The sequence below is a fragment of the Macaca mulatta genome, chromosome 2, assembly GCF_049350105.2.
Source record: "Macaca mulatta isolate MMU2019108-1 chromosome 2, T2T-MMU8v2.0, whole genome shotgun sequence".
NCBI lineage: Eukaryota > Metazoa > Chordata > Mammalia > Primates > Cercopithecidae > Macaca > Macaca mulatta.
In genome coordinates, this window is record NC_133407.1 from 174,616,482 (window position 1) to 174,631,518 (window position 15,037).

At 37.3% G+C, this 15,037-nt stretch overlaps 1 protein-coding gene across 1 annotated transcript in view; it reads left to right on the forward strand.

Moving 5' to 3' along the window:
• MORC1 (MORC family CW-type zinc finger 1) overlaps window positions 1-15,037 on the forward strand; it is a 161,077-nt gene that overhangs the window by 88,832 nt on the left and 57,208 nt on the right. The window contains exons 15-17 of the mRNA XM_028844635.2: window positions 710-838; window positions 3,362-3,467; window positions 8,284-8,422. Coding sequence (XP_028700468.2) covers window positions 710-838; window positions 3,362-3,467; window positions 8,284-8,422 — 374 coding nt within the window. The remainder of the gene's footprint in view (window positions 1-709; window positions 839-3,361; window positions 3,468-8,283; window positions 8,423-15,037) is intronic.

Below are 15,037 nucleotides of genomic sequence, written 5' to 3' on the forward strand. Positions count from 1 at the left end.
GTCAGTTCTTTATTCATATGCTTTTACATTATCTCCAACTTTTTACTAGTCGAGCAATGCTATAATATACATGGCAACTTATGTATGTGTGTAGGGATAATTCCTAACAGTCTATTTGCTGGATCAAAGAATAAGAACAAACGACTCTCTAACAGTCCTCCATGGTAAGTAGTGTTTCCAAGCAAGGAGGAAATACACAATTTGGAAATAGGATAGTGCATAAACAATAAAGACTGGAGAGAAAAGGAACCAGAGATAAAATAAAGATTAAAAAAACCCCCACCTCTGGCTGTGAGATAAGAAAGATAAATATTTATATCAATAATTTTAAGAGTGCCCTTTAAAGTGTAATCAGTACAGTCTTTCCTGGGAATGCTTAAGAACAATGCTTTAAATGTCAGTATGTTTCATTGCATAAACACGTAACTTTTAAAATACATGCTATTGTTCTTAGTTTTATTATAAAGACATTGCAGATTTACTGCATATAATTTGGAAAATGCAAAAAGACTAAAGCAGAAAATAGTTAGCACTCATCACTATTCAGAGACAACCAATATTGATTTTTTAATCTCTTATTTCTGTATACGTATTAATATTTACACAGTTGAGATCATATTGTATATACAAACTTCCCTTTGCCAATCGTTTTGATTTTAATGATTTTTTCATTATTCTTTGCCTGCTTTTTTTTTTTTTTTTTTTTAAGATAATAGAAATCTAACATTGTTTTGCAATGAATTTGGATACCAGAATGACATCGACATGGAGAAACCTTTAAATTCTATTCAATATCAAAGAAGACAAGCCATGGGTATCCCATTCATCATACAATGTGGTGAGTGTTGAATTCCGTTCTAATTACCGAATATTAAGAGTTCTTAAATATGCAAGTCATTGTGGGATGCAAGTCATTGAGGGAGGAGGGAGACAAAGGTTAGTAAGACATCTTGCTTTCCAGGAGGTTACAGTCTAGAAGAAAGTTGTAAGTGTGAAAATAATTGTAATACAGGGAAAAATAAGGTAAATGATATAATAGAGACAAATAGTTTTTTGAGGGTTCAAAGCAAAGGATTGGGGAGTAGAGGCAAGATTCTATGGTGGAGTCACATTTGTGATAGTCTTTGAAGTAGTTTCAGGCCAGGCATGGTGGCTCATGCCTAAATCCCAGCACCGTGGGAGGCTGAGGTGGATAGATTGCTTGAGCTCAGGAGTTCGAGACCAGCCTATGCAACATGGCAAAACCCCACCTCTACAAAAAATACAAAAATTAGCCAGGCACGGTGGTGCACACCTGTGTTCCCAGCTACTTGGGAAGCTGAGGTGGGAAGATCGCTTGAGCCTAGGAGGCTGAGGCTGTGGTGAACTGTGATTGTACCTCTGCACTCCACCCTGGGCAACAGAGTGAGACCCTGTCTCAAAAAAATAATAAATTAATTAATTAAAATAGAATTTTGACTGGCAGAGATGAAGAGTAGTGAAAGGTGAGTTAATATCAGGTGTACACTTCAGCTAAGATGTTTGTGAAAGAGTAATAGAAAGAGCCATCTTTCTATTTTTAATATGTAACACTGTTTAATACCTAGTAGGAATTTAATAACTGACAACTGAATTACTGAACAATGAATAAATAATAAGACAAAAGTATTAGGTTGGGTAAAGATGTTAGAGATTCTTGAATGTCAGGATAAGGTTTTACTTTCATAAGCAAGCAGGAGGTATTGGAATTTTTTCCATAGGAGGGTAATTACATTCGGCACTTATTGATATGTTTTCTAGCTACTACACAAAGGGATAGGGAATTAAAGACAGTCTCTAATATTAATCTGTAACTAACAGCTCAGTAGAGAAAAACAGATGAGCAAACAAAAAAGCAGCCTATAGTGTGTAAAACTCTATAGAAGTATTATACAGCTCTCTGGGAGCACCTCCCCCGCCTTTTGCCTGGGAGTATTCCAAGGAAGACCTGACTGGTCAGAGGTAACGTGTAGTTAAAGTTGTTCTGGCAGCTCAATGAAGGATGACTTGGTGAAGGGCTAGAACAGGAGACTAATGTAATCTAGGATCCAGGTGACGAATTATAAATGTCTGAATGAAGGTGTGGCAGTGAGAGTTAAAAGAATCATACATGACAGATACTTAAAAGGTATAATTGAGGAAATTGATGACAGTATGTGACAGCCTGTCACATGCTAATAATAATGGATAACAATTACTGTGATTTTGATTTGTACCAGGTACTGTTAGAATCCAATCTCCAGTACCCAAGAGCTGTACAAAATTGGGCAAATTGTTTAACTTCTTTAAGTCTCAGTTTCTTCTTTTATGAAATGAGATTAGTATTTGTAGCTACATTATAGAGTTTTAAGAATAATGTGAATAAATAAAGTTTACTAAGTGCTAAGGATAGTGTCTAGCAGTGTTGGTTTTTATGATGATGAGGAGGAGGAGGATGTCATTTCATTCTCAGTAACTTTTAGATAAGAACAATATAATATTAATCTTTTAATAGATAATGATACTGAAATATAAGAAGTCAAATAATTTGTCCAAGATCATAGAGGTGGTAAGAGGTGGAGCTGTCCAAGTTCTTAACCTTTGTGTATACTGACTGTCTCTGCCTTAGATGAAAGAGACAAGTGTTAACCTATGAGCCGTTAGCAGTGTGTCTGGAGGGAATTCAGGATTAAACCTAAGTGTAGCTTGGAGAGACAAGTGTGCCTTCATCCTAAAGGCAAGGAAGGACTGTTTTGGAAAGTGGGTGAAGAGATCAGAAACTATAGACTGGAGAGGGGAATAAGAACAGAAGAAAGTACAGAAGAAAATGTGTATATGGCTCAGAAAACTTGATCCATCCTTCCTTCCTTCCTTCCTTCCTTCCTTCCTTCCTTCCTTCCTTCCTTCCTTCCTTCCTTCCTTCCTTCCTTCTTTCAATTTAATTTTATATTCGTTGAGACCATGGTTCCTTCTTATGTTAATCATGTAGTTGGAGACAGAAAGTGGTGTTGTCAGCAGATGGGTAGTAGGTCAGAGAAAATGGGAGAGTCAAATCACTGAAATTCTTAGTTTGATTTTAGAAGAGGTGAAGTAGATGTATTATTTAAGGTTCTTTTGGCTGAAAGTAGCAGAAACTAACTGGAGGGAACTGAGACAGTAATAATAATAACTTGTTGGTGGGGTCCTGAAGTAGCTCATAGAACCCTAGAATAGATGTGCCATCAAGGATAATGGTATATGATGAAGGATTCACTTGTCTTTGGATTGAGAGATACCTCATACTTCTGGTATGTGCAAACTGACAGCTTACTATGATAGATTCATTTCTGATCTCTTTTCTATGTCATTTTGTTTTGATTGTCAGATCTTTGTCTTAAATGGAGAGTCTTGCCTTCCTCTACTGATTATCAGGAAAAAGAATTTTTTGACATTTGGATTTGTGCTAATAATCCCAACCGCTTGGAAAACAGGTAGTTTTTGATTATTTTCTAAAATTCTTTATTCATTTTTAATTTCTAAAGTTCATATGTATGAACCTTGAAAATGTTAACTTATAATATAGATTTTAGCTTAGTACCTGGTATCTCTTCAAACTCTAACGCCCTGCTACTTGTGCAAAGAATATTTCATTGGTATGCTTTTCCATCAAATAAAAGAGATCTCGTTGTAACTATCTGAAGATGTTGGGGTGTGCAGCTCTGCACTTCCACCCGTGGGAGACCACAACCTGGTACTTAAGAGTTCTTCCTTCCAGTTCATTTTCATACAACATATGTCCTTATTGTACAGGAATGTTAGTTACTCAGAGAGTGTCTCCAAGGGCATTAAACTGTTAGACCATATGCTTTTTCTGCTTAAATCATATATTGATTTCATTGCTTTACACTCTTGAGGAAAAAGTTCAAACTAAAACAGGAAAAAGACTGATTAAATATTGAAGGGTGTCAACGTTATTACAAGCCCTTTTAGACTAGTATTTTCCCCATAGGGAAAATGGTTAGTATTCCCCTTTAACAAAGGCACCCCTAAGTCAAGCATTGCTTTTCCATGCAGTCTATTCTAAGTCCTTTGAGCTGGATATGTGAGTCAATATTTTTAATATAGACATTAGGGTAATAACTCCTGTTTGGTTATTTTTTATCTGGCTCTGAAAAAGAAGAGCAAAAAGATAAAAGAAAAAGAAAACATTTGGAAACCGCTGCTAAAACCCCTTTCACCTAGAGTCCCCAGGTTGTTTTTCTTTAGAGACTGAAGAAAAATGTCAGAGGTGGAAAAGGCTCTTAGATTTCAAATCAGGGTCCAGGTTTTTTTGTATCCCTTTCTTGTTTTGCGATGCAACCTTGTTTTTCCCAAATAAAAATTTGTCACAGAACCCAAAAATAAAGTAGATAAATGCAAAACTATCCTGATTGAGTTGGAGGCTGGGAACCAACGGTGTCCAATTTTTTATTTCTGTTCCCTACTCTGCAGAAAGCCTAGAGCTCCAGGGACTATGATTATAAAACACTGATCTATTCTTTATTTTGGAAAACAGAATTAAAACCCAAATCCAGGCTAAGAAACCTATGTATGAAGCCACTGGCCAAGATCTTCTGTTTCCTAACCTGTGTTCATCCCCAACTTGGGACTTAAGTATCTCCCAAATAGGAACAAAGTGTTTGCTCAGTTTCAATATTAAGAATAGTTAATCATGTGAACTTACCATGAACTAAGAACTTTCATATAGTCTAGGATTGTATTTAGAGTTCAGACTCTGAAGACAGACTGCCTGGGTTTGACTCCTGGTTCTATTAGCTGTGAAATCTCAGAAATTATGTAACCCCCCTTTAACTCAGCTTCCCATACACTGGAATGTGGTATAATAATAGGATCTTTATGCATCTTCTCTGGATCCAGCTAAGTCCCATTGTTATGACAATCTGCGGAAAGTCCCTGGTCACTGGAGGCCCTTGATCCCCGAATTTAGGCTACTCCCCACAGATGTAACCCTATCCCTAGGACTTCTTAGACCAGTCTTGGGCACTGTCAGACCCACAGAACTGGGAAGCTGTCCTCTGCAGTTTCCCTTACCTTCAACTTACTGTTGTCCCTGCATTGGCACAGACTCACCCCCTTCTGAAAAGTAACAGTACCATCTCAGAGCATTGTAAAATTAGTTTCAAAGCTGTATTAATTCTGTCTCTCTTTAAAAATTTAATTTTTAATTTGTATGAGTACATGATAGGCATATAGATTTATGAGGATATGAGATATTTTGATAAGGCATATAGTATGTAATAATCACATCAGGGTAAATGGAGGTATTCATCACCTCAAGCATTTATCATTTCTTTGTGTTAGAACATTTCAAATAGTACTTTTAGTTATCATAAAATGTATAATAAGCTATTGTTGATTGTAGTCACCTTGTGCTATCAAATACAAGATCGTATTCATTTAATTCTGTCTCTTTTTCACATAAGAACAGTGCTACTTGTGATGAGTGGCTAGATAAATTTAGCCATGTTGACAGAAAACTGATGGACCTTAAAAGCCTATCATGCAAAAAAGTTTTCCTATATTTATAATTTTCTTAAGTCCTTGTTTCTTTAAATATACTGACATGATATTAACCATCTGTGTTTTATTTTCATGGAAAATATTGTGACAAAAATATGCTTAAAGTGGTAGCAAGAGATTTAAGGGAGATGTAAAGAAAAATTGATTAAAAGGGCAGTTAATTGAGATTTGGCACTTCCTTCATGGGAGCTCATTAACGGTGATGTAGATATGATGATTCCCAGGGAGGGGGAAGAAATTAATCTGATGACCTTGCTCAGTCCTTTGATTCAAAATGGTAGGATGGGCCATGCATACCTTGAGAATATGAGAATATGCTTCAAAATACATTATTGCTAGGCAAGACCCCTGACATACGTGCCACTGGATTTGGATAGAATCACTTAAAATAAGTGTAATAAAGTGATGATAAGTATAGTTATTTATTAGGGAGTAGTCTATGAGTAGAGGGACAGAGTAATGGGGTGAAAAGTGTCATTGTCTGTATTTACAGAAAATATGGTTTCTTGTCAGTAGTTAATTGCCAATTGTCAGCAAAGCCATTGCCAACAGACAGCATTTGAATGAACAATGTGTAACTAGAACTTGGGCTGGAAACATGGTAATAACTTTCTCTTACTTTGCAATTATATATGCTATCTCATTCCATTTTTATAAAAGGCCTATGAACTTTCCCCATTTCTCAGAGAAGAAAATAGAGAGGCTAAGAAAGGATTAGTAACTTGCCCAGAATTCTTCACTGCAGCTGAAATTGGAAGCTAAGTTTCTGATGCAAAACCTGTATCCTTCCTGCCTTACCACATTGTCCGTTGGAAGGCATCCTTTTCCATTTCAGGAAGCCTGGTTTCATTCAGATACTTTTTAGTGGACAAAATGCATCTTACAAATGGTAGTATTCAGTAACCTGGACAGGGTAAGGTGGAGCCATTCCTTTTTCGAACCATTGGAGCCTGGTTTTGTTTTCCACTTCAAGCGCAGAGGGAGGCTGTACGTTTTTGACACAGTATCTGAGAAATAGCAATCACTATGCTTCCATTACATTCATACTATGCACTTATCTGCACTGAAAATAGGGATTACCAACAGAGTAAAAATGATGCCTATTACTTGGCTGAACCAAAAATGTCTGAATTTTGAAAAGGATGTGAAAAAATATCTATGGATTGTATTGCATATTAAAGTGTAATTCATGTCCAAACATCTTTAAATGAAGACAATTGAATGAATTGCATTCTAATAAAATGCTTGAGGTTTCTTCCTTCTGAATAAAAACTTAATGTTGTCACAGGTTCTTTTCTGAAATGAAGTAGAAGGCTATATAGATGCCACCCCACAGTTGTCTTCAAATCAACACTGTGGGTTGCTGTATATATAGAAGTTGTCCCTAGGGTTTGTTTATCTAGCACCTTTCTTTGAAAATAACGATAATAACAAACACCATGTGTGGGTGGAATTAAGTGTTTTTTCACAGTAGTACCTGAATTTGATTGTAGTTCCTAACTCTTCTCTGCTGGTGTGGGGCGAGAAAAATATATGCTGCAGCCCTGAAAAACAGAGAAATGGTGGGTCTCATCTGCCTCCCTTTTCCCTCACTGTTTCAGATGGGAGAAAGTCCTCTCTTGATCCTCTGCCTCCTCGTCCCTTGCCTAGCCTAACACCCATGCATTTTCTGTGACTTTGTCCCTTCCTCCTTTTTTTGGTGGTTCAGTGTAACTTCTCCCCTCCCCACCCCCAATCAATAATAGAAAACTCCTTGACCCAGAGCAGGCTCGCAGAACTGACCTCAGCGTCTGACGACACTACTGCATGTTCCCTGCCATGCCCTGAATCAAAGCGATGCCCAGTGGGAGCTGAACTTCTTGTCTGTATTAAGCCTTGATACCCAAGTGAACAAAATAATATCTTACTTTTTCAGCAGTTTGGCTGACTCAGTTCCCCAGTACATAGCCACAAACGCAGAAGTAAGAGAAGGAAAAATGGCCTCAAACCTTCCAAACCATAAGCTTTGAGGGTTATTCGTGTTTTTTTGTAATTAAAACAAGGGATATGCTGATCCATAGCCTGTGTATTGTTCATTTACAAATCATTCTACATTATTATATACTTACTAACCCACAAGTTATTAGAACAGCATATCTGTAAGGCTGGAAAGCAGATACTCTTATGGCAGCAAGCACTTGGGCAGGATGCTGCTGTCAGGACCAGTGGGCGATTTGGGGAAGGGGCTCTAACGCATCTCATTACCTCCCGAGGCTGTTGCTGAATCCTACATTACATCATGTAGTCACTGGTGATCCAGTGATCCTGTGTCATCCATGTTTCAGAGGCATAATTATTTGCTATATTTTAAAGAGATATATATTTCACTACCATTTTTTGGGGGGGGAAATGGCAATGATGAGATAAGCTCAGTGATCTCAAATAATTTTTGCAAAAGGCCTCATTTTATGATAATGTAGAATAAGTGAAGCATTAGCAATATAATTGACGCTTTCCCATCCTCGTAAATATATGCTGTTGTCCACATTTTTTATTAGGCTGTTTTCCATGCAAATTGGAGATTTAAGGTTGTTATCGAAAGCCACCAATACAATGCTTTTCCTTTGTATTTGAATTTTGGATATATGACATAAAGAGTAACTGCTTGTAGAAGTAAATCATCTTTTACAGACAGTAAGTAGTTTTATATTTCTCCTGATGTTAATCTTGTACTTGTTGATTCTGAAGTTGTCATCAGGTAGAACGTCTACCTTCCATCCCGCTGGGCACCATGAGCACAATATCACCATCAAAAAATGAGAAAGAGAAGCAACTTAGAGAGTCGGTCCTAAAGTATCAAAATAGACTGGCAGAAAAGCAGCCACAGGTGAGTTGTAATTAATTCCTGCCAGTTCTCCCGTGACTCTTGAACCGTTGGTTTCATAGGTGCAAATTGACTAAAGTGGTTTACACAATAAAATGTGTATACTCTTTTTTCTGTCCTTTTTGATGTCTTTTCTAAGACATGTTCTAAAGGGTGAGTTTTGTAAAAAAAAAAAAAAAAAAATACTGTATATGTGATATCTAAGCCCATCTACACAACAATGCATGTGAGAAATAGGGACATTTGTTTCTATTCCACAGCTGCTCATAGAGCCTTATAGAGTCAGCCAGCATGTCCAAGGTCATGTGGTCAAGGCGCAACACAAGTTTGTGTAACTCCAAAGGTCAGGCTGTTTTTATTTCATTCCTCCCTGAGGGAGGATTTTACGGTAAAGAGTTCTTTTAAAAAACATTAACCTATTAATTTAGAAAGTCAAAGTCATATTTAATTGTTAAGAAAATTCAATAAATTAAACATTACTATCAATCAACATAGGTAACCATGACAATTTCGAGTGTAAGAAAATGTGGCATGTAGAAAAATTATTTTTATTTTCTTGACTAATAATTAAATTTCTATAGATTTAGCACTTGAATTCATTATTTTTTAATTGTGTAGCCTGTCGGCTTCCTCAAACAGCACTTGCAGCATATGTCCAAATGTGTGGACTCTTCAGTAGATGTCAGGAAATAAAATGCTTATTAAAATAGAAAATTCAGTGATGAAGTGGGAGTTAAGCTCCCCAGCCATAGCAGCTTATAGTAAGTGTTTTCCTGGGCTCATAGATTACTCTTTTACCTCACTTGGCTTGTTAGGGTTCTGCAGTGCAGGTCAGAGACCACCTGAGAGTACAACCAAAGAAGCCAGAGCCTTCTTTTTTACCCTGTAGTCTTAGGGTCTCTCTTGGAAAGATACTGAGAATCACTTTGGAAACACATTCTCCTAAGCACTCCCCACCTCCAAAAAGTGGCTCAACTTTCTACAGTTTTTAAGACCTCTAGTCATGGGTTTGATAACAAAAGTCAGAAATAAAGGTTTCACAGACTTTTAATAAATAATTAGGTACATTCGGATCTTTTTGTTATGAAATATTTTAATTTCGTTTCTTATTTACCACACTTTGTAGCTTTGTGAAGGCATTCAGCACATTAAGAATTGATTGCATGTTTATTGCCATCTCTGGACATTGTTTTTCTTTTCTATAGCGGTCATAGCCAACCCCTGTATACTAATAATGCCAATCACCAAGACTTAATTAGCTCGTTGTTTAAGATTGGATGTTGTATTCATCACTGAGGTAGAGAATTCGATGGCAGCTGATGGAATAGCAGATTTGGGCCAACAGTTCTGTATTCTTTTTTCTTGGTAGTTGATTTTTTTTATAAGATTTAAGCCAAGGTTATAGATTCAGTTTGTTTCAAATGTAAACAAAGACATTTAGCAGTACTTATATAGAAATTCACTGCCAGTACTTCAAAGGACATAACCCTCTCCACCCTCCTTTTCCCTTTTGCAAAAGGAAAATTTTACAAAATCCTTTTGTGAAAAGATTCCTAACATCTTTTACATACTTTCTAGTACTCGGGGCCTATAACTGACCTTGCTTTTGTGGTAACCAAGGAAAGCTTTGGGTTGAGGTTCACTCAACCAAAGGCAACCAGTTAATTTTGAGGTGATCATTGAGCACATACTTGCCCTCAGGTCTGCCCCAGGCTGGGAATTACGGGGAATACAGAGTATCTGTAATACCAAAATGTGAGTTCCATGAGAGCAGGAATAGTCTTGGTTTTACTTACTGTGAATCTGTATTCACCAAAACAGTGCCTGGCATATACTCAATAGGTAGTTGAATCAGTAAGTAAAACATGCCCTCAGATATTATACAGTCTTTTTGTGGACCAAGTCTAACAGCTATTTAAAAATGAGCAACCACTATAAAGTAATATTAATTCAAATGTGTTTTCTTATTGTAATTGACACTGCAATAGAAGTTTACTGCGAGGGCAGCTTCAATCACAGAAAGTTATATGGGGGGTTGGGCGCGGTGGCTCACACTTGTAATCCCAGCATTTTGGGAGGCTGAGGTGGGCAGATCACTTGAGGTCAGGAATTTGAGACCAGCCTGGCCAACATGGTGAAACATCATCTCTACAAAAAATACAAAAAAATTAGCTGGGTGTGGTGGCTCACGCCTTGTAATCCCAGCTACTTCAGAGGCTGAGGTGGGAGTATCTGGGAGCAGAAGTTGCAGTGAGCCCACGCCACTGCACTCCAGCCTGGGGGAAAGAACGAGACTCTGTGTCAAAAAAAAAAAAAAGAAAAAAAAAAATCAAAGAAAGTTATATAGTGGAAGTGACACTTGTATCTTGAAGTGTATTTAGGATAAATAGAGGGAAAAGGATAGGGCATTTCAGGTGAGAAAAACAACCTAAAGGAACACTTGGAGATGAGCACTGATTTGTTCTTTCATGGAACCAGTCACTTAGATTACATGCTAAGCTTACACATTTTAAAAATTAAACTCAGTATTTGTGTGGTATCTCTCTTTTAAAAATGGCATGTCTTGTTATAATGATGCAACTCCCATATAGTTATAACATGGTAATTACTGAACAAAAGACCTCTGGAAGATGACCTTGATTCCTCCTTTCACAAAATAATCCATGAACATGTTAAAAAACTATGTTTTGGTGATATTTATCTGATGCCAAAAATAAGACTAAAAATCATGCAGTGTTCAATGTAAATTTCCTGTCCTCTTTCTAAAACCCTTTAGAAGAAATTTTGGAATGTGATATAAGAAAGGATGGGAAAGCTAGAAAAACAGGGCATCATTGGCCCCATTCAGTTTCGGGTGTAGGCTAGACATCACTGGAAAATCAAGAACTGGCTAATTCATTACTGTGATTCACTGTATGTCTATTGTTGGTGTCCATTCGCCCATTCAGTATCACAAAATCATACAATATATGCCATGTAGTTATTATTTGCCCTTCTCTTCCTCCCTCCCACTCCCAATGACCACTTACCCATTGACCAGACCTGGATAGTGAATATAAAAATGACCTAAACCTGCACACCCTATCTCTTAACTCTCTTGCATTTCAGCTTTAATGGTAGCAGGCATTTTGATCTGGACAATGAAGGGTTGACTAGATAAATCAAAGATCTTCCTGTATTTTAGGTTCTATGGGTATCTAATGATTAGATGGTAAGAGAGTTATCCTAATCATTAGATGTTGTCCCGTAGGAGAAAATGAAGTAGCTAGATCTAAAGGTATCATTTCCACATGGTATCTTATTTAATTCCTACAACACTCCAGCTAGTGATACCTATTTTAACAAAGAGGAAAGTGAAATCCAAAAAAGTTAAATAATTTTAATCAAGTCAAATAGCTTTAAATGGTGAAGTTGGAATTTATTTCCTTTTTGCCTAATTCCAGCACCATTTTTCTCACAGTCTCGTAGGAAAAATACAGACAAAAAGGACATAAGAACATTTACAGTAGCAACAAACTTATATATTGCAAATCATATTTGTTAAGGGAAATACCTAAGTTCAGTAAACCTAATAGGAGAGCTCAAATTCAAGATCCGTCTCCTGCGGTGCATTTTATAAAGGGGTTGTCCTCCATGTAATTGGTAAGCTATGTCAACAAACCAAGATCCTCATTATAAATTGTACTTCTGAATACAACCCATCCCCATCTTAATCCTTCTGAATAGATGAATGAGTAATCTGTTTCTAACTACTTTCAGCTTCATTCCACATTACCTGCTGTTTTCTATACCGAGTGACAAGTGCCATCTGCTGGCCAAGTGATGAAGCTTTTATTTCCATTGTTTCACTGGATTGCTCAGTTGTTATTGGCATATTAGCTGGATAATTGTTATTTTTCGGTAAACCTAGGCAATAATTTTAAAACCATAATGTTATAAAATAAATTTATCTGTATTTCAGGACCTCCTCGTTCTCAAATTTACCTCTTTCTCAGTTTTAACTTACAATTTCTCTTTTACCTTCTATTGTATGACAAGGATGATTGTGTCATTATCATGCACACAGAATCTAGTTTTAGTTACACTTTATTCAGAGTTTTATGGTACCATCTAAAATCCACTTAATACCCTCAATCATTAAAAGACAGATCATACCTTTATCCCTGAATTAAGCTACCCTGTATTTACCCCTTTATACCTAAGTAATGTTAATGAGTAGCATATTTGCATAATCAATATATTTGTGCAATGTGTGATGAATTGCTTATGTGTCCCCTAGGTCTTTCTGAATTAATCTTTTCTATTTACTCTACATTTCTTGGCATACAGTGCAGGCTGTCTATAATCTGACACTAGTTGCCTTTCTATTAATATAATAGCAGTCGTTTCTTCCACTCTGTATGGTGCTTCTACTGAGCTTCTCCATGTTCCTTACGAGTATTCACTTCCATGCTGCTCTGCTGCTCTGTATTCTTGTCTGGAGCAGCCTCTGGTCTTTCTCCAGTCCCTCAAGATCCAAAACTATTGCCAATCCCTGTATGAAGTCTTCTTTCATTTACCTACTTGGAAAAGTATCTCCTTCCTTCCAGTTCCCTTTGTCCCATGTGGTCTTTCTTAGAGCGTGTTTTACTTTCTACCTGGTATTATAGTCACTTTTTGTCTAATGTTATAGTTACTTATGTATCTGATCTGTCTCCTGTATCAGACTATATGCTTTTTGAACTAAAGGACTATTTTTATTCATCTTTGTATTTCCAATGGTACCTAGGCCTGCAGCTTTCATATAATAAGTATTTAGCAAATAATGAAGGATGGAAAGAATAATTTGATTTATGCAGAATTCCTAAAAGATGAATATTTTATATTTGATTGGATTGGTTGACTCTACATAGGTTAGACTTACCACCTTCTGCATATATTACTGAAGACCAAAATGTTCTTATACCTGGTCACAATAAACTGTCGTATTTGGATTGGAATACAGAGACTGCATTTGGATTTCATTTGTCGTGTTCATAGTCATCCCATCAAATATATAGCCTTTATAAGACTTCATGCCTGGTGAGAAGGAACTCCAACAATAGAATTCTGTTCTTTTTCAGTGCTCATGTGGACACACATACACACAGAAATGAAATAGTGTAATCTGGCAATTCCCACATTGGTTGTTTTAGCCGTAAATGCAGAGCAAAGTAGTCTTGCCGAACTTTTAGCAGTGTTTTTCAAATTGAATGGCATATCTGAGGACAGCTTTGTGATGAAGAATGTGAATGCATTTTTCCATGTAGAGCTTAATCTTTTTAATGTGTCATTATTGTGTAGGCTGCTGAGGTTTCAAATCTGTATAACTATAGTGACAGATGCCATAGAAAATATATTTATTCTTCAAGAGTGCTTTTCAGTCTCCTTATATAAACTGTCATCATCCAAAATTTGTGACACCTAAAGGTCCTTGTCTAACAAGAGGCTATTCTAGTTATTGTAGATGAAATATTTAACTTTATTACTCTTACTACAAATATCTCATTTTTCTATGGTGATGAATTGCTTTTTGAAGAGGGATAATGCATAATATATTCACACTTGTGCATCCTGTGCCCTGTGTTCATGGCATACCAAATGAGACATTAAACAAATTGCTTGTGATTAACTAGTGTGCAAGTCCCTTGAAGGCAGATATCATGTGTTGCTTTCTTCTGTGTACCTCCTACCACCACACCTGGTGCAATGTTCGGCACAGTAGGTGTCTAACAGGAGTTCAACTCTTTAACTTGCACTGCTTCTCCAAATTATTTTCTTACTCGTCCTTTCTTGAGAAGCTGACGTCATACTTCCTGATGGAACAGCATTTGTGGTTTACTGAAGACTCAGACAGCACTAATGATTAAAGAGCATCAGAACAGCCTGGCATTGTGGCACAGTGTGGTGCAGGGAACTCAGGACATTCTCAGCTCCTGGCTTCATAAGCAACTTTATTTTACCATGGGGTTGACACTGAGGAATGCCATCCATTGTGTCTACTCCTGGGTTTCACAGAAGTGACCAAATGCTGTTGTCAAAGGCCAAGAGGAGTTTGAATCCAGAGGGAACACATTTTTCCTCCCAGAAGGACAGTAATAGCTTTGGCAGTTGCAGGCAGTCTTGGCACATTACATCCCTCCCTTTGCATGCTAGTCAGTCATTCCTGTTCACATCTCACAGCAGAGATGGAGCGAGGAGGAGAGGTTCAGATGTGTTGCCTGAAATGATTTTCACTGCAGGGAATACTAATTTGGGTTTTAATGCGAATACACCTATTTGATCTCTACCCTACAAAAACTCCTTAAGCATCTGAACTCCATGTACAACCAGTCTCCAGTTAGTGTGCATGTTAATCAGGGACTATCAGAGGCTGCCTGGTGTCCAGGGTACACCTCAGGGTCTGTTTCCTGACTCTGCTCAGAGTAAGATAGAAGTCTTCAGCTTCCTTCCGCAGCAGGCTGCTCGCTGCTCCCCTCTCAAGGAAGTCTGTGCCTCCGCGCCTGTACGCTCTGGGCACCAGCCCACCTGAGCCCTGCCTCTCTGAGCTTGAATCCTGTTTTTCAATTTGCTTGACCCAATGTCCTTCTTACTTAGGAC